This window comes from Phyllostomus hastatus, unplaced genomic scaffold, assembly GCF_019186645.2.
Source record: "Phyllostomus hastatus isolate PE091 unplaced genomic scaffold, TTU_PhHast_1.1 phas_scaffold_1674, whole genome shotgun sequence".
In the NCBI taxonomy this organism is placed as follows: domain Eukaryota; kingdom Metazoa; phylum Chordata; class Mammalia; order Chiroptera; family Phyllostomidae; genus Phyllostomus; species Phyllostomus hastatus.
This window is the reverse complement of record NW_025334011.1, coordinates 10,091,439-10,111,168: the sequence shown is the minus strand read 5'-3', so window position 1 is coordinate 10,111,168 and position 19,730 is coordinate 10,091,439. Positions and strand designations below refer to the sequence as shown.

Sequence of the window (19,730 nt, the reverse complement as noted above, 5' to 3'; positions counted from 1 at the left end):
TCGTGTCCACACTATTAAAGCCATGAGACACAGCCTTCTACCTGCACTACCAGTCCAACCAAATCAAATGGCATAGCTCCCAGGGTCCTCTTTCCTTTGCAATAACCAGTCACTGAAGATGTTACAGACAAGCAGTTTATATGGATACAGCACTATATCAGGTGCCCATAAAGGAAGTGAAACCAGGCCTCCCAAAGCTTTTTTTCCCCCTTGATAATACAAGTCATTAATTTTATTTATTTTTAAATTTTATATTGTTGACACCATGACAGATGTCTCCCATTTTCCTCCCTTTGCCCACCTCCACCCAGGCTCTGCGACCCCTTTCCCCGGCCTTTACCACACTATTGTCTATGTCCACAGTCTTTGCATTTATCTTCTTTATTTAATCCCTTTACCTTCTTTTATCCAATCCCCTGCACCTCCTCTCCTCTGACATTTGCCATGTATCCATGCCTCTGGTTTTATTTTGTTCCTTAGTTTTATTTGTTCATTAGATTCCACATATTAGTTAAGTCTTACGGCAGGGGTGTCAAACTCATTTTCCCCGGGGGCCACATCAGCCTTGTGGTTGCACTCGAAGGGCTGAATATAATTTTAGGACTGTATAAATATAACTACTCCTTAACAGTTAAGCAAGAGCTTGGTGCTGCTGCTGGGTAGAAACAGGGTGCCAGGCCAGATAAAACAAGGTGGAGGGTCAGATTCAGCCCGTAGGCCTTGTGTTTACCACCTGTGTCATACGGTATTGTCTTTATCTCACTGGCTTAGTTTGCTTAGCATAATAATCTCTAGGTTCATCCATGCTTTTGCAAAGGGTAAGAATTCCGTCTTTTTTTATAGATATATAGTATTCTGTTGTGCAAATTTACCACAGCTTTTTTATCCACTCCTCTACTGATGGGCACTTAGGGTGTATCCAGATTTTGGTTATTGTAAGTAACCTTGCTATGAATATAGGGTTACATATATCCTTTCTAATTATTGTTTTGGGACTCTTAGAATATATACCAGAAGTGGGATTGCTGAGTCAAAAGGTACTTTGATTTTTAATTTTTTTAGGAAACTCCACAGTAGCCACACCAGTCTTCATTTCCACCAGCAGTGCACTAGGGTTCACTTTTCTCCATATCCTTGCCAGCACTCACTACTTGTTGATTTATTAATAGTAGCCATTCTGGAAAGAGTGAGGTGATACCTCATGGTTATTTTAATTTGCATCTTTCTGATGATTAGTGACATTGAACATTTTAGTGTTGAGCTATATATGTTCTTTATATATTTTGGAGATTAACTACTTATCAGATGTATCATTGGTGAATATGTTCTCCTACACATTGGTTTCCTTTTTCATTTTGTCATGCAGAAGCTTCTTCTGCAGTGTAGAAGCTTTTTAGTTTTATATAATCCCATTTGTTTTTCCTCTGTTTTGCTTGTCCTAGGAGACATATCAATAAAAATATTGCTCCAAGAGATGTCTCAGATTTTACTGCTTGTTTTCTTCTAGGGCTTTTATGGTTTTGTGACTTAAGTCTTTTATCCATTTTGTGATAATTTTTGCGTATAGTATAAGTTGGTGGTCTAGTTGTATTTGTTTGCATACAATTGTCCAATTTTCCCAACACCATATATTTAAGAGACTGTTTTTACTCAATCATATGCTCTTGCTGACTTTGTCACATTTTAATTGACCATAAAGGCATGGTTTTATTTCTGGACTCCCTGTTCTGTTCCATTAATCTATAAGCCTGTTTTTGTGCCAGTTACAATGTTTTGACTATAATGGCTCTGTATTAAAGTTTGATATCTAGTATTGTGATCTATCCAACTTTGTTCTTTGTTAAGACTGCTGAGGGTATTTGGAGTCTTTTTTGGTTCAATATAAAATTTTGAAATATTTATTCTAGATCTATGACATATGTCATTGGTATTTTAGTAGGAATTGCATTGAATCTATAGATTGCTTTGGGTAGTGCAGACATTTTAATGATGCTAATTCTTTCAATCCATGAACACCGTATATGCTTCCATTTGTTTGTATCTTCCTCTGTTTTTTTTCTTCCAAGTCCTATTGTTTTCCAAGTACAGGTCTTTCAGCTCCTTGGTTAAGTTTATTCTTAGGTACCTTATTTTTTTGTTGCAATAGTAAAAGGGATTGTTTTCTTAGTTTCTCTTTCTGAGAGTTCATTATTGGTATGGAAAAATGCTACCAATTTCTAGATAATTTTGTATCCTGCTACTTTATTGAATTCATTTATTAGGTCTAGTAGTTTCTTGGGGTAGTCTTTAGGGTTTAATGTCACCTGCATATAATGACAGTTTTACTTCTTTTCCAATGTGGATGCCATTTATTTTTTCTTCTTTCTGATCACTGTGGCTAGGACTTCCAGTGCTATGTTTAATAAGAGTGGTAAAAATAGGCATCCCTGCTTTCTGATCTTAAGAAAAATGCTTTTAGTTTCTGCCCATTGAGTATGATTTAGCTGTAGGTTTTTTATATATGGCCTTTAAAATGTTGAGGTACAATTCATCTATTTCCACTTTACTGAGCATTTTTATCATAAATGGGTGCTGGATTTTATCAAATGCTTTTTTCACATCTATTGATATAATCATGTGGTTTTTATCCTCCATTTTATTTAAGTGGTTTACCACATTTATCGATATGTGGATGTTGTATCAAGTTGTTTCCCTGGAAAAATCCCACTTGATCATGGTGTATGATCTTTTAAATGTCTTGCTGGATCTGCTTTGCTAATAGTTTGTTGAAGATTTTAGCATCTATGATCATTGGTGATATTGGCCTATAATTTTCTTTTTTGTAGTGTCTTAAACTGGTTTTGGAATTAGGATAATGTTGGCTTCCAAGCTCATAAAAAGAGTTTGGAAGTCTTCCCTCCTCTTGAATTTTATGGAATAGTTTGAAGAAAATAGGTGTTAGTTCTTTGAACATTTGGTAAAATTCACTGGTGAAGTCATTCTATCCAGGACTTTTGTTTGCTGGGATTTTTTAAAATTACTGATTTAGTTTCATTAGTTTTTATCAGTCTAATATGGCATTCTGATTCTTTCTGATTTAGTTTTATAAATTGTGTATTTCTAGGAATTTGTCCATTTCTCCCAGATTGTCCAATTTATTGGCATATAGTTTTTCATATATTTCTGTAGTGTCTATTATTACTTCTCCCCTTTCATTTCTGATTTTGTTTATCTGGATCCTCTTTGTTTCTTGATGAATCTGGCTAAAGGTCAACAATCTTGTTTATCTTTTCAAAGCATCAGCTCTCCATTTCACTGACCTTTTGTATTATTTTTTTAATATACTATATCATTTATTTCTGTTCTGATCTTTATTATATCCTTCCTTCTGCTCATTCTGAGCTTTTCCTGTTAATTTTTTCCCTAGTTTTTTTTTTCTAATAAATGTAACTTTTTATTCTGGTAAAATACACATAACATGAAACTCATCATTTTAACCATTTGTAGTTATACAGTCTAATGATATTACGTACATTCACATCACTGTATATCTAACAAATGTATTTAAATATATATTAATTTCAAAAATGAAATGTTATTTTTGAAACTTGAAAAATACAGAAGATCAGAAAGTATAAAGTAAAATCACCCATAACCACCTTTCCAAGATACTTTTAGGTGTAGGTTAGAAAATTTGAAATTTTTCTTGTTTCTTGAGATAGGCCTGTGATGCCATGAACTTTCCTCAGGACTGCTTTCGCTCTGTCCCACAGATTCTGCGTTGTGTGTTCATTTTCATTTGTTTCTAGGTATTTTTTAATGTCTTCCTTGATTTCACTGGAAATTGTCCAACAACATCCATTGTTTAACAACATGCTGTTTAGATTTCAACTGTTTGAATGTTTTTGAGCTTTTTTTTTAAAGTTTGATGAGATCTTTTCTTTTTTTTAATATTTTATTTATTTATTTTTAGAGAGGGAAGGGAGGGAGATAGACAGAGAGAGAGACATCAATGTGCAGTTGCTGGGAGTGATGGCCTGCAATGCAGGCATGTACCCTGACTGGGAATCGAACCTGAAATGCTTTGGTTCACAGCCTGCACTCAATCCACTGAGCTACACCAGCTAGGGCTGAGTTGTTTTTTTTTTTTAAATATAGTTGATTTCTAGTTTCAAGCCATTGTGATCTAAAAAGATTCTTGATATGATTTCAATCTGCCTGAATATGGTAAGACTTACTATGTGTCCTAACTTGTGTTCTACCTTTGAGAATGTTCCAAGTACACTGGACACTGGAGAAGAATGTACATTCTAATGCTTTGGGATGAAATTTTTTGTAAATATCAATTAAATCCATGAGCTCTAGTGTGTTGTTATAGATCACTGTTTCATTGTTAATTTTTTTATTTTGGTCTGGAAGACCTATTTGGTAATGCCAGTAGGGTGTCAATCTCACCCTTAAAGTCCATCAAGAGTTTTTTTAATGTATATATTCAGGTGCTCCTATATTGGGTACATATATGTTTACAAGGGTTATTTCTACTTGTTGGATCAGCCCCTTTAGTATTACGTAGTGACCTTCTTTGTCTCTTGTTATGGCCTTTGTTTTGAAGTCTATGTGTCAGAGAGAAGTATTGCTACCCCAGCTTTTTTTCATTTCCATTTGCATAGATTATTTTTCCATACCTTCACTTTCAGCCAAGTGAGGTGGATCACTTGTAGACAGCATATATAAGGGTCATGTTTTCTTATCCATTCAGTTTCTCTATGTCATTTGATGGGAACATTCAATCAGTTTATAGCTAAGGTTATTATTGACAGGTACTTATTTACTGCCATTTTTCTTTATACCTATATTCTTATCTCTATTTCTTCTTCTTAAAGCAGTCCCTTTAACATTTCTTACAATGCTGGCTTGGTGGTAATGAACTCCTTTAGCATTTTTGTTGTTGTCTGAGAAGCTCTTTATTTCACCTTCAATTTTAAATGACAGATATGCTGGATAGAGTATGGTCCTTTCTTTCAATTACTTTGAATATTTCCTGACAATTCCTCCTGGCTTGAAATGTTTCTGTTGAGAAATGAGCTGATAGCCTTATGGGAACTACCTTGTAGATAATTGTTTCTCTCTTTCTGCCTTTAAGATTCTCTCTTTACATTTAAAATTTGCCATTTTCATTATAGTGTGTCTTTGTGAGGGTCTGTTTGAGTTCATCTTAAGATTCTTTGTGCTTCCTGAACTCGCATCTTTTTCCTTCTGTCATTATTTCTCCAAACAGGATTTCTATCCCTTGCTTACTTTCTTCTCCTTCTGGTACCCCTGTGATGGAGAATTGTTATGCTTCATGTTGTCACAAAGTTCCCTTAAACTACCCTCATTCTTTTTAGGGATTTTTGCTTTTTGTTGCTCTGATTGAGGTTTTTTTCTACCTTGTCTTCCACATTGCTGACTCATCTTCTGTTTCCTCCACCCTACTTTTAATTCCTTCTGGTGTGTTCTTCATTTTAAATATTGTATTCTTCATCTCAGATTGGTTCTTAATCAAGGTTTCTATGTTCTTTTTCATGATAATGCTCTTTTTGCTAAGTTCCTTGTGGGTCTCATTAAATTGCTTGTAGTTCTAACTTCTTGGAGCATCCTTATAACCATTACTTTGAAGTATATGTCTGATAAATTGCTTGCCTCCATTATATTTAGCTCTTTTTCTAGGGATTCCTCCTTTTCTTTTATTTGGGTGTTGTTTCTTTATATCCCCATTTTGGCTGTCTCTTTGTGTTTGTTTCTATGTATTAGATAGAACTGCTATGACTCCCAATCTTCTTGGGGTGGCCTTATATAGTAGGTGACCTATGGGACCCAATGGTGTAGTTTCCTTGATGTCCTGAGCTAGATGCTCTAGGAGTGGCCCTTGTGTGTGTTATGTGGTTCTTGATTGTTGTTGGGTGATTCATGGATGGGATCTACCCCCAGGCTGGCTGGATGAGAAGCTCAACATTAATCAATTGTGCTAGCTGTTGTATAGATGCTGATGGAACAAAACAAAAACAAATAAAACCCTAACAACAACAAAATAAAAGGAGTAGGAAAGGGGAAGAGAAAAATAATAAAAGAAAAAGAACACAAGAGGAAAAAGAAAGAATGTGAAAGTTATGAAGAAAGAGAAAAATATATAAATAATAGGAAAAGAAAAACAGACAAAAGCAAAAGAAAAAGAAAGAAAAATATAAGAAAAGGAAAAATAGAGTAAGAAAAAATGGGAAAAATAAGACATGAAACAAAAAAGAAAAATGAAAAAACAGAAAAAATTATTTAAAAAAGCAACAAAAAAGGAAAAAGAAAGAAACAAATAAAAAGAACAATGTGGTGCCTGCTGGGGTCTCCCTTTAGATCCTGCTCCAATGTTGTCTGAAGCTGGTGTAAGCCAATGTCAGATGCTGTCCACTGTGGCCCTCAGCAAGCTGTTCAAAGCTATAAGCAATCCACAGCTTTTGGCTGCCTCTGCCAGGCTTGGCTGTAAACTGGAGGGACCAAGCTGTGCTCCAAGGCCATTTTTTAGCAGAACAGGGCCCAGGAGCAGGTCAGCAAATGTCCCAAGGCACCCCAGGATCTGACTATGCCTGCTTCTAACTGCCAGCCTGCTGTCAGTCTTAGTCACTGAAAAGGCAGTGTCTGAAAGGGCTTCTGGTGAAATGGGAAGGATGGGACCCCTGGATCTCCCATTAGGGGGAAGTACCATTCAGACTTCAGGAAAAATGGTGGGTGTGTTCACTCACCCCAGAGGTACAGTCTGAGTCTGACTCAGATTATTTCCCTGACCTTGGCTGGTGAGAGCCCCTAGTAGGCATGTGGGTGAGGCCCTGTAGCCCAGAGGTTCTGTCTGCCAGAAATTGGAAGGGTGTTCTGTCGTCTCTCCTGTGAGGGGGAAGCACTAATCAGTTTCCTGAGAAAGTGGGGGGAATGGCTCCACCCCACAGACAGTCACTGACAACCCCTGACTCCCTATGCTGCTATCTCCTCAGCACAGGTTAAGATGTAGGGTGGGGCAAGTAGTATTCCAGAGGGTAGGATAATTCCTCTTTTCCATGCTGTTGTCCCTGTGAGGGACTTGCTCCTGTCAAGAGAAATGGCTGCTGCCATACTGGGCAGAGGGTGGTGATCCAGCACAGGGATCCCAGCAGCCACTGCTCCATGACTCCCCCCAAATCCTCCCACTCTAGACTCTCCCCAGGCAACTCCAGTCCCCTCCCTTCACTGGTTCCTAGGGTTAGTGGAGTGGCCGCATTTGAAAATCTTGTGCTTTGGTCCCTTAAAAAAGTGCCTTTGTCTCTGGCAAGATGGTCTCTCTCTGGCAGATAGCAACCCCACTGCCTTTTACCACTGGATGCCACGTGGCAGCTGATCCTGGCTCTGGTGCTCTGGTCTGGGGTCTAGGCTTAACTTCTCCCAGGGGGAACCTCCCTCAGCCATCATATCCTGCCATAACCTTGACCTGCTCTCTGTGGGAGCGGGGCCAGGCCCTTTTGCAACCCCACTTTTCCTACCAGTGTGGAGGTTGTTTCTGCCCATCCTTGGTTAAAAGTCTCCTTTTCAAATAGTCTTTAGTTGGTAATTTGGTGTAAATGTTCTCCAATTTAGTTTTATTTCCAGGTTAGTTCTGGGAGGAGGCACAAGAAAGATTCACTTATTCTGCTGCCATCTTGAACCCCCAACCCTGGCCCAAAGCTGTCTTCATTGTGCACGTCTATTCAATTCTTCTCTCTCTGTAGGCCACATTTTCCAGTGACACTATACACAATCATAATCACAAATCTTGAGTTTACAAGGAAGTAGCCTGGACTAAGTAGAGCTTCTAATTCCTAATTCCAGATCCCTGGGAAAGATACCATAGAGCCAGCTTGAATCTGATTAGTTATGGCCCAAGGAAGAACATGGGTGAGGAGTATATGGCTTTCAGGTACCTACTGGGGAAGAAATTCTAAGACAATGGGTGTGAACATAGGGGAGACAGTCTAAAAGAATCTGTCTACTACAGTTGCTCCTCATTATCTAAAGTCCAAATTTTGTATCTCATTGGATAAGCCCCTGTGTGACCACCACAGTTGTCCATCTTCACCCCTTACCACGTAGCCCATCTCACCCTAGGTCTGGTCACATTCAACCACTTGTGCTTTCCAAGCACTTAATGTTGTTTTCAGGTCTGAGCCTTTACCAACAAGACTTCATCCTCCTTTAATGTACTTCCCTAGTGTGTCTGTCTGAGAAATACTCACTCACCTTGCAAGACTCGGCAAAGGCAACATCTCTTTTCTGCAGCCTTTCTTGACACTTCTCAAAGTAGAGTTAATTGTCCACCCTCTTCTTTGTTCCCCAACTATTCCCAGTGTTGACTTCCATGAAATACCTAGCATTTACCCTTACATTTTTGCCTATATCCCCTCTGCCCACACCACCATGAGACCATGACATGATTGTGGTCAGGAACATACCTTTATTTATATTCATAATTCCACCACTTAGTTCTGTACATGACACACATTTCAAGAAATGATTGAAATAATTTTCTGTGAAAGGGTCAAGTATGCTATATACTCAGAGGAACCTGAAAACTGGCTGCAGGACTAACAGCACTGGATCCTGCACTATGTCCAGGTCCAATGCCTTCTCCCTGCCTACTCAGACTTCGTGTCTTCTCCCCAGTCTTCTATTGGCTGTGCTTCTCCAGAGACTGACCTAGATTCTGACATCCCATGATGGCCTGTCTGCTGTAGTATTGACTTGTTCCCTTGCTCTGATGCCATAACCAGCCCACTGCTCCATCCGTGCATTGGTGGTCTCCCTCACTTCCAGTTTTACTTGGGGACTCTACTTTCTCCCTAAGTACCTAGCAAACCAGAAGTGGGTCGCCAATCCTAGTCTTCCTGGATGTGTTCCCAACACAGAAATTACAAGTTTATTATTACTATATCCATTACTGGTATTTTCTATACCTGATTTAGCTATTATTTAAAATTAAATTAAAATGTGTCATTATCTTGACTACATTAGTGCCACTGTTCAAATTCCAGGCCCTCAAATGTGATGTATGACCCCCATAAAAACATATTTTAGTTTTATAGTATATTTTCTTTCTTATAATTCAATAGGAGTAGTTTCAGTGGAAAGCCACATCAGCCTACCATATGATTTTGTTATTTAAGGAGGATAATGATAATCATAATTACTTCTTTCTTCTTTCCGAAGATTTTATTATGAAAATTTTCAAAAACATGCAAAGGCTCAAAGAATGACACAACAGCTGTGCAGCAGCATCCACATACCCACCATCTAGATTCCATAAGAAACATTCTGCCATATTTGTTTTATCACACAGCTGACCATCTATTCATCCGTCTTATTTTTATCCAACCATAAATACATCTTACTTTTGAAGCAAATAATTATAATTTATAGTGCTCTACAGATTACAAATGAAAACAGTCTTTTAGTAAATTTCTGAACACTTTCACTGTGCATACATTCACTTCAAATCTATATTAACTCAAAGTATAATTATTACCCCTTTATATGTGTGAGGTATGGGACTCAGTACTGTGGAAGACACTACAATATATATGATACGTCCCTCATTTTAAGGGGTTTAAAGTACAGAAGTGGTGAATGCAAGCTGTGGGACAGATACAGATCTGCTGATCCTTACCAAGGAGGGTGGACATGCATCTCCATGTTGTACTTTACTAAGGTCTTTCCTGCCACAGCAAAGGTGTTGAACAGAATAACCTTTATCTTTCCATGACAGTTATTGAAATAATCATGTTTTTTATTATAAAAGTAATACTCTACAATAAACTGGCATATTTGGAAAATAGGGAGAAAATTTGGTAAACATTTCAGAGAAACCCCTGTGAACAAATTTTTGTATTTATTTCAAGTATCTTCTCCATAACTTTAGGTAAGTTTTTAAAAATTGGGATCATAGGTACCATTGTTTTTTAATCCTGTTATGGTTTTACACAGCATTAAGTATATATGTATTCCTTGTTACTAAATAAACTTCCAAAATACAGTACTGAAGGCTGAACACAGATGTTTCTTATGAATATACTGCAAATTGTTTTACTAGTCTCATATTGTAAACCATGCTGTTTTCAGCTGTCTTTCTTCTTAGTGACAGTAAGATGAATAAATGCCTGCCCCTCTGACTGTCACTTTGGGGACAATCCTCATGGTGAGATCACCACATTGGGGGGCAAGGGCTACCAGACTGTTTTCTACTGGCCAGGTGCTCTCTACCCCTCACCAGTGCTGTACACAGAAATGAATGTATCCCCACCACTGTGACAGGTACAAAATACATTTATTTTCTAAATTTTATATCTTTGCAAAATAAGCTTTAATATGTTTTTTTTCGCCACTTGTGGATATGACTATACAAAAATAATTTTCAAGGACACTGTATAAAAAGAAGATTCACAGGACATGCCCTGTGGTTATCTGATGTCTGGGAATGACAAGGAAGGACAGCAGGGAGCTGACATCTCCGTGGCAGCTGGTGTGCCGATGATGATGTCAGTGGTACTCACCAGTTTAGTGATGCCCCCGTGGTGTCTCACTGCCCACCGGGCTCTTCTAAACTTGGCAACATTTGCAATTGTCTCAGCTGCCAAACATTTCAGACTCTTATGTGGAGAATCAAGGATGTTAACCATAAGTGGTAGGCCCCCAAGGTCAACAATATTACGTCTGATTTGAGGATTATGACTGATTTCCTTCAGGATTTTTAATGAACCAATCTAAATGAGAAAAAAGATTACAGATGAATGTGTGCTTAATCCAGAACAAGTGCTGTATTTTTAAAAATTGCAAGTCTACCAAAAACCTTTCCCCAATTATGTTTTTAGAGAGAAATGTTGTATTCCCAGGTATTACACATAGTTTCTGTATTTTCCTTCAATGACATAAACACTCATCATTTAGGAAGCACACATGAATGGAATGAACCAGAAAAGAAAGAAGAAAAGCAGAGAGGTGAGAAGAGCAGCTAACAGTAGAAGTAGTGGGTTAGGGTTATCAGTAATGAGAGCAGATAAAGACAAGAACCACGCAGCAGGAGTGGTGGACACCTAGCGCTAAGAAGAGTCCCACTAGAGGGTATAAACAAGGTTCCTCATCCATTGTGACAAAGCCACTCACCTTACATTTGACTTCATCTGTATCAAGTAAATTGATTAAAACTTCAAGACCTCCAGCATCCCTGATTGCCAACTGGCAGGTCTCTTGCGCTAAATTGAAATCCTTCAATGAACACAGTGCAATCACCGTAGCTATCTGATTTCCTCCCTAGGAAAATGCCATGCCACAAAAAGGTTAAATAAAATCACTCTCTAAACAGTCATAAATCTATGAACTGGGAAATATGTCTCCCCATACACATCGCACATTACTTGTTTTAAAAGTTCTCTGAGTGGGTTATAATGTGTTAAATGAATCATGTGGAACTAAAACACACACACAAAAAGCTGTACAGAGTGTCATAAAACATTATTCCAATTAAGAGTCAGCTTTTAAAGGTGGTCTGTCTGCTTTAAACAGCTACAACATTAGGTGGTATTAATGTATTAAATAGTCAAGGGGCAAGCCTTGATAGAGCGACTAAAGAATACAAGTCCTATGCAGAGTTAACAGGTGGTTTCCATAGTTCTTGAACGATATACTGTGCCTTGCAAACCATGTCTGAAAATTATCCATACAGATTTATGTATGTTCTTATGTATATACATATGTATCTACATTCTTCCAATAGGGAAAATCTGGAGGAAGGGAAACCATGTGAGAGGCAGTGAAATAATCCATACTGAAAACAAGAGAAGGTAGATACGGGCTGTGGGGTTACAAAAGAGGACGCAATTCTATAAACTGATGATGACGCAATGGGTAGCTGAAGGATAACAAGACAAAGCTTCACTGTCTTTGAGAGCTTCACTGTCTTCACTGACAAAGCTTCAGCATGAACAAGCTGCTGGCCCAGCTTTGAGAATCATGCAAATAAGCAACACATATAGGGTAGTGGAGAACAATTCCTTTGAGATAAAACTGTCTGTGAGATTTTTAAAATATTAATGTTGATAGTAAAGCTGACCTGCTAGCAAATTAAAATCAGAATTTGTTGCAGAATCTCTCTAGCAATGTCCACTGAACATTAATGCCTGAAAATCTTCTGAAGAACATATCAGTACATATTATTTCTACTCATATTAAGACTGGCTGGTAAATAAGAGTTACACTATAAGCATGAAAATAGTTCATAAAGACATAAAAGCTGAGAATGAACTATTTTGTAAAAGGTGCTCATAAAAGACAGCCTTAGTTTTCTACCTCAAAACATAGTACTGACTTTACAGTCAGTTGTTGAGGTGTCTCAGTGATTATTTAAATTAACTGTTAGCTGTTATCTTAAGTAATAATGACCCCAAAGTGCATGAGTACTGTTGCTGAATATTTGTTTTTGCCAAAGAGAAGCCATGAAAGTGCCTCCTTTACGTGAAAAGGTGGAAGTTCTCAATTTCAAATCACATGCTGAGTTTGCTAAGATCTACAGTAACCAGAAGCAGGAGTGAGGATCCAAGAGGGCAGTATGGTGACCCTCAAAGAAGCAGTCAAGATGGAGAGGCTGGAGGGTTCCAGGGAACTTGGTCTCCTCAGAGCCTTCTCAGTGTGGTCAGCGTCCAGGTGCTCTGCTCTGTGCCTCTCAGGATTTAGAGGATCCAAGATGGCAGCCGAGCAAGTGGAAGCTACATTCACCTCATCATAGGACCAAGCTGGGATTACAATTGAAATACAGATCAATCATCCAGAGTAACCAATTGAAGACTAGCTGAACAGAAGTCTTATAACTAAGGATTTACAGAAGAAGCCACATCAAGACTTGGTAGGAAGGGCAGGGATACAAAAAGTTGGCCCCACTCCCATAGCAGCGGCTGAAGTTCCAGGGGGATATCTCAGCTGTGAGAGGACCCCCTTGAGGAGCAAGGGGTCTAAATCCTAAGTTAGGCTCTCTAGCCTGAAACACAAAAGCTGGGAAGAGGTGCCAATATAACATCTACCTGTGAAAAGCAGCATTTCTGTCCACCAGGGAGAGGTGGGAGTCCTCTATAAACAAAGGTACACTTTTAAAGGGCTAATGCACAAAAGCTAATTCACAACTATTCACCCTGGGCTCCAGTGGGAGGAGGGTGGAGCAGACTATAGTTGTATGAGGTGAGTCTGTGGTCTGTGACTCTCAGGAGGCAGCTAAAGGGACAGGCATAAGGATATCTGTGCTGAGTCACTCTCCTACACTTTAAATATCCTCTTTCTTGAATGGAACACTCCCCTCTACAAGTATCAGCCTGGAAGAAAGCAAGAGCCCTACACTCTGGTCTCTCCCTTGCCCCACCATGCAGAGCTTATGTACTACTGGGGAACACAGCCAGACCCACTTTCAGTGATTGAGCCATACAGGCAGCCAGCAGAGGACATAGGCAGACAGGTCTCATCCACGTGCCACAGGATTTTTGTGGACCTGCTCCCAGGCCTGGTTCTGGTAAAAGCCAGCCTTGGTGAGGAGCTGGGTCTTTCCCATGTGCATTGAGGCCAAGCAAAAGCAGCCACAAATTGTGGATTGCTATAGCTCCAAACAGGTAGGCAAAAGCCAGTCAGAGGTAGCATCTCACATTGGCCTGCACCAGAGTACCTCCCAAGAGGCCCAGAACCAATATACCCAATGGCCAGCTTTAGAAAACATCAGAGGAGGATCCAGTAAGCTTTACAAGCAGCATATCCCATGGGAGATCTCGGCAGGCACCAGGCCCTGCAGAGGTGAATTCCGCATCGCATGATCAGCCCCTGCACAGTAGCTCACAAACTATGGTCAGGGTTGAGCCTCACAGTCAGCCAGACTGATGATCCATCTCATGTACAAACAGGCCAATAGCAATCAAGATGCAATTATAAGTGGGCCCACACAAGGGACATTCTTGGAGCAACCAGGTCAGGTGATCAAGGAGATGGCACTACTGGACTCTGCAGGACACCTACTACAGAAGGCCACACTATGAAGACTGGGAGTCACAACAGATTTATCTAATATTTACAAAAAAAAACACAAAGAGGCAGCCAAAACAGTGAAACAAACAAACAAAAAATTGGCCCCACATGAAAGAACAGGAGAAATCTCAGGAAAAGAGCTCAATGAAATGGGGGCAAGCAATCTGTCAGATGTAGAATTCAAAGCAATGGTAATATGAATGTTCAACACAAAAAAAGGACATAGAAACAATAAAAAAGGACCAATCAGAAATGAAGAAAACAATATCTTAAATGAAGAATACACTAGAAGAAATAAACAGTAGTTTGTAGGCTGGATGAAGCAGAGGATCTAATCAGTGATTGGGAAGATAAGGCAAGAAAAAAACCCCACCTAATCAGAGCAGAAAAAAAGAAAAAAGAATTTTTAAAAATGAGGATAGTTTAAGTCTTAATGGACCTATGGGACAACATAAAGTGTAAAAACATCCCCATCCGGGGGATACCAGAAGGAAAAGAGAGTGAGCAAGGGATAGAGAACCCACTTGAAGAAATAATGACCAAAAATTTCCCTCACCTGGTGAAAAAAGAAAGCCACACAAGGTGATGAAGCACAGAGTCCCAAACAAGATGGACACAAAGAGGCCCACACCAAGACACATCATAATTAAAATGGCAAAGCTTAAAGACAAGGGACAATCTTAAAAGCCACAGAGAAATACAGTTACCTACAAGAAAGCTCTCATATGACTATCATCTGATTTCTCAATAGAAACATTTCAGGTCAGAAGAGACTGGCATGAAATATTCAAAGTGATGAAAAGCAAAAACCTACACCCAAGACTACTTTTCCCAGCAAGGCTATCATTTAAAATTGAAGGATAAATAAAGATCTTCCCAGACAAGTAAAAGCTAAAGGAGTTGGTATCACAAACCAGAATTACAAGAAATGTTACAGAGCCTCCTTGAAGAAGGATGAGGAGCAGAAGAAAAAAGAAAAAATAAGATGAAGGAGAAGGAAAAGAAGAAAAGGAAAAAAGAGGAACATAACTAAAAGATTACAATGGCAATAAATATGCACCTATCAATAATCACTTTAAATGTATTGTAAGTGGCTTAAATGCTTCAATAAGAAGATACAGGGTAGCTGAATGGATAAGAAAACATGACCCATATATATGCTGTCCACAAGAAACCCACCTCAGAAGAAAACATACACACAGACTAAAAGGATAGAAAAAGATACTGCATGCAAATACAAAAAGCCCTGGAGTATCTATATTCATATATGACAAAATAGACATTAAAACAAAGCCTATAGTAAGAGACAAAGAACACTACATAATGATAAAGGGAACAATCCAACAAGAGGATATAACCTTTGCAAATATACATGCACCCAACACAAGAGCACCTAAGCATGCAAAGCAAATCTTGATGAATATAAATGGGAAGATTGACAGTAATACAGTCATATTATGGGATTTTAACACTCATTGACATTAATGGACAGATCTTCCAGAGAGTAAATCAACATGGAACAGCCTTAAATGGCACACTAAATCAGATGGATTTCATTGATATCTTCAGAGCATTTCATCCCAAAGCAGCAGATATACACACTTTTCAAGTATACAAGGAACATTTTCTAGGGCAGACCACACATTCAGGACACAAAACAAGCCTCAGTAAATATATGCAGACTGAAATCACAGCAAGCATCTTCTCTGACCACAGTGGCATAAAACTAGAAACCAATTTAAACCCCTCCCCCCCAAACACACAAAGACACGGAGACTAAATGTTACTCGACAGTGAATGGTTAACAATGAAATCAAGAAAGAAAGCAACAGATACCTTGAAACAAATAAAAATGAGAATGCAATTGAAAATTTGTGAGGCACAGGGAAGCAGTTCTAAGTGGGAAATTTGTAGTATTGCAGGCCTATCTCAAGACAGAAAAAAATCCCAAATAAACAATCTAACTTTACACTTAAAAGAACTGGGAAAAGAACAAACAAGCCCAAAGTGAGTAGAAGGAAATAATAAACATCAGACTAGAAATAAGAAAAACAGAATCTAAAATAATAATGCAAAAGATAAATGAATCCAACAGCTGATTCTTTGAAAATATAAACAAGATTGACACACCTTTAACCAGACTGATAAAGAAAAAAAGAGAGAGGACCCAAGTAAATAAAATAAAAAATGAAAGAGAAGTAACAACTGACACAAAAGAATTACAAAAGATTTTAAGAAAATACTATAGGAGAGGAAGATGGCGGCCTTATTGTAGGCAGCGTTTTTCTCGGCTTCTGTGAAGAGGGGGGAAACTCGCGGATCGGTGGAGAGGCAGAGCAAGTGGGCTGGGTTGCCGAATCACTTTTGAAAGCAGGACATCAGAAATTATTGGAAAACCAGACGGTAAGAAGACGGATACAGGACAAAAAGGGGCCCAAGAATCAGCGCGGGCTCTGGGGGTGCGCAGACCCCCAGGCCCGCCCGGTGCTCCGGGCTCTGCCCCAGGGATCCCGGGAGAGGGAAGTTGCTGCTCCCTCCCTCCCCCGAATACGGGGGTGAGCAACTCCAGGGGAGAACGGGTTGCTAGAAGGAACAGATTGGCCAGTTGGACTGAGAAAAAAATCGCCCAGGGAATATGAAATCCCGCCCAGAGGCCGAGAAGTGAGAGCCTCTAGCCAACAGGACCAGGGGCATCTTTAGCCCGGTGGAAGTGCAGAGCGGTAGCGAGCACAAGCCGGCCGCGCTCGGCTCGCGCCCCATAGGGAGGCAGGAATCGCGCGCTGCGATCCCAGGAGGGACGAGGGGCTGGGCGCGTTCCTTCAGTGGTGGCTCAGAGATTTCCAGCCAGCCCCACCAGGGGAGCCGGGAAAGGCGCCAACATTCCGTCGGAGAGCCGTTTGGCGGGGAACACGGAGCTGGAAACGGCTGGGATCCCGCACCTTCATCGGGAAGACACTCTCTCGCACCAGTGTGTCTTGGAGCACCCCGGGTACCTGACAGACTTGCTGAGTTCTGGTTGTGAGAGAGAGAAGCATTTCAAAGGCCCCTCAGCCAGCTGAAGCTAGCAAGATCAGAAAAACTGGTCTGGCCAGTTAGAAACCAACAAGAGGTTTTTTGTTTGTTTGTTGTTTGTTTGTTTGTTTGTTTTTTTGGTTTTGTTTGGTTTTTATTGGTTTCTCTGGCTGTTGTTGGTTGACTGATTTTATCTTGTGTTTTATGTGACTTTTTTTTCAATTCTCATTATTTTTATATCGCAATCCCTTATGTTTCTCTTCCATTCATCCTAATATTATTCTTCCCACTCCAAATTTAGCTCTCCTGCACCACATCTTCTGCTTTTCTTTCCTTTTGTTTTAATCTTGCAAGTTACTGTAAATTTGTATTATCTTTTTCTCACTTTTACGACATTTTTTATTTTAATAATATTTTGGTACTCTTTTTCTTTCTGTATAATCTTCTTTGCTTGGCTGGTTATACTGTCATTTGATAGGTTCCCCCTGGTATCTCAGTCACAAGATATTGATAAGTTACTATCCTTCATCTGCATTCCATTAATACACTTCTCAAGGTTCTATACTCTTTATTCTTGTTATCTAGACCTCATCGATTCTGCCACAAGACTGTCACTTTACTATTACTGCTAGTAAGACCTAGTCTATACAATTGTAAATGCTTCTCAATACCCCTACCTGATCTCAGCCCAATTTGCAATTTTCTGAACTATACTATTGTGGGGGTTGTCTCTATTCTGCTACTCACTACTCCTATATACTAATCTTTAGTCCAACCCTATCTTAGAAGCTGACCTCCCACAGCCTCACAGCTTTCTAGATCCAACTAACAATCCTCTCGTCCCCAATAAGAGTCCTACCTTCTTTCCATCCTTTCTAAAACGTAGATAGGGGGGTGGAGGATCACGGCTACACTATAAGGAGCCAAAGGATAACCCATCTCTTCTCTACTGGCTGCTAAAGTAAATATCATAGTATACTATCTTGCTGTTTTAAACCATTTTGCCTTACTCCTCCAACTGATCCCAAAAAAGAGTAGGGGGAAGCTGTGACCACCAGGATACACGAAGGAGATTGCACCACTGAAACACACAAAAAATTCTACCACAGAAGTTCACACCATAAATACAGGGAACCAGAACAGTTCAAATTAACAATCAAAAAGAACAAAGAAGAAACCCACGAACAATGAGAAAACAAAGAAACAACCCCCAACTGAAGGGAAACGAGGAAGCCTCAGGAAAAATGCTAAATGAAATAGAGGCAACCCAACTATCAGATAGTGAGTTCAAAACAATGATTACCAGGAAGTTCAATGAACTCACAATGAGCTTTCAGAAATTAGAGGGAAACTACATCAATCTCACTGCAAACTATATAAACATGAAAAAGGAAATAGAAACTCTCAACAAAGGTCAAGAGGAAATGAAGAATACAATTTCTGAACTGAAGAACACAGTAGAAGGAATGAAAAGCAGGATCGATGAAGCAGAAGATCGGATTAGTGAGCTGGAGGACAAAGTAGAAAACAGCATCCAGAAAGAGCAAGAAAAGGAAAAGAGGCTCAGAAAGAATGAGGAGGGATTAAGAGAAATGCAAGACAATATGAAACGTAATAATATCCGTATAATAGGGATACCAGAAGGTGAAGAAGAAGAGCAAGGGATCGAAAACCTAGTTGAACAAGTAATGAAGGAGAACTTCCCTAATTTGACGAGAGAAAAAAGTCACACAAATCCAGGAAACACAGAGAGTCCCAATCAAGAGGAACCCAAAGAGACCCACCCCCAAGGCACATCATAATTAAAATGACAAAATTTCAAGACAAAGAGAGAATCTTAAAGGCAGCAAGGGAGAAGAAGGAAATAACATACAAGGGAGCCCCAATAAGGCTAACAGCTGACTTCTCAATGGAAACACTTCAAGCCAGAAGAGAATGGCAAGAAATACTTCAGGTAATGAGAACCAGAGGTCTGCAACCAAGGCTACTATATCCAGCAAGGCTCTCGATCAAGATTGAAGGCCAAATAAGAAGCTTCCCAGACAAAAAAAAAGTCTAAAAGAATACACCTCGACCAAACCAGCTCTGCAAGAGATTCTAAAAGGACTGCTTTAAGGAGGAGAGAAGAGAGAGAGAGAGAGAGAGAGAGAGAGAGAGAGAGAGAGAGAGAGAGAGAGGAGCACACATACATAAAAGACAATGAATAAGTACCTATCAATAATAACCTTAAACGTAAATGGATTAAATGCTCCAATCAAAAGACATAGAATAGCTGATTGGATAAGAAAAAATGACCCACATATCTGCTGTCTACAAGAGACCCACCTCAGGATAAAAAGACCTACACAGGCTGAAAGTGAAGGGCTGGAAATAAATCTTCCAAGCAAATGGTCAGGAAAAAAAAGCTGGGGTAGCAATACTCATATCAGACAAAATAGACTTCCAAAAAAGGTCCATAAAGAGAGACCCAGAAGGTCACTTCATAATACTCAAGGAAGAATCCATAAAGAAGACATAAATATTGTAAATATATATGCACCCAACATAGGAGCACCGAAATACATAAAGAAAATCTTAGAGGACTTCAAGAAAGATATGGACAGCAACACAATTATAGTGGGAGATTTTAACACCCCACTATCAAAAATGGACAGATC

At 39.4% G+C, this 19,730-nt stretch overlaps 1 protein-coding gene across 3 annotated transcripts in view; it reads right to left on the bottom strand.

Moving 5' to 3' along the window:
* ODAD2 (outer dynein arm docking complex subunit 2) overlaps nucleotides 1-19,730 on the bottom strand; it is a 187,238-nt gene that overhangs the window by 109,275 nt on the left and 58,233 nt on the right. For all 3 annotated transcript variants that reach the window (XM_045857958.1, XM_045857960.1, XM_045857957.1), the window contains exons 10-11: nucleotides 11,170-11,316; nucleotides 10,560-10,769 (exon numbers count right to left, since the gene is read on the bottom strand). In XM_045857958.1, the coding sequence (XP_045713914.1) occupies nucleotides 10,560-10,769; nucleotides 11,170-11,316 (357 nt within the window). The remainder of the gene's footprint in view (nucleotides 1-10,559; nucleotides 10,770-11,169; nucleotides 11,317-19,730) is intronic.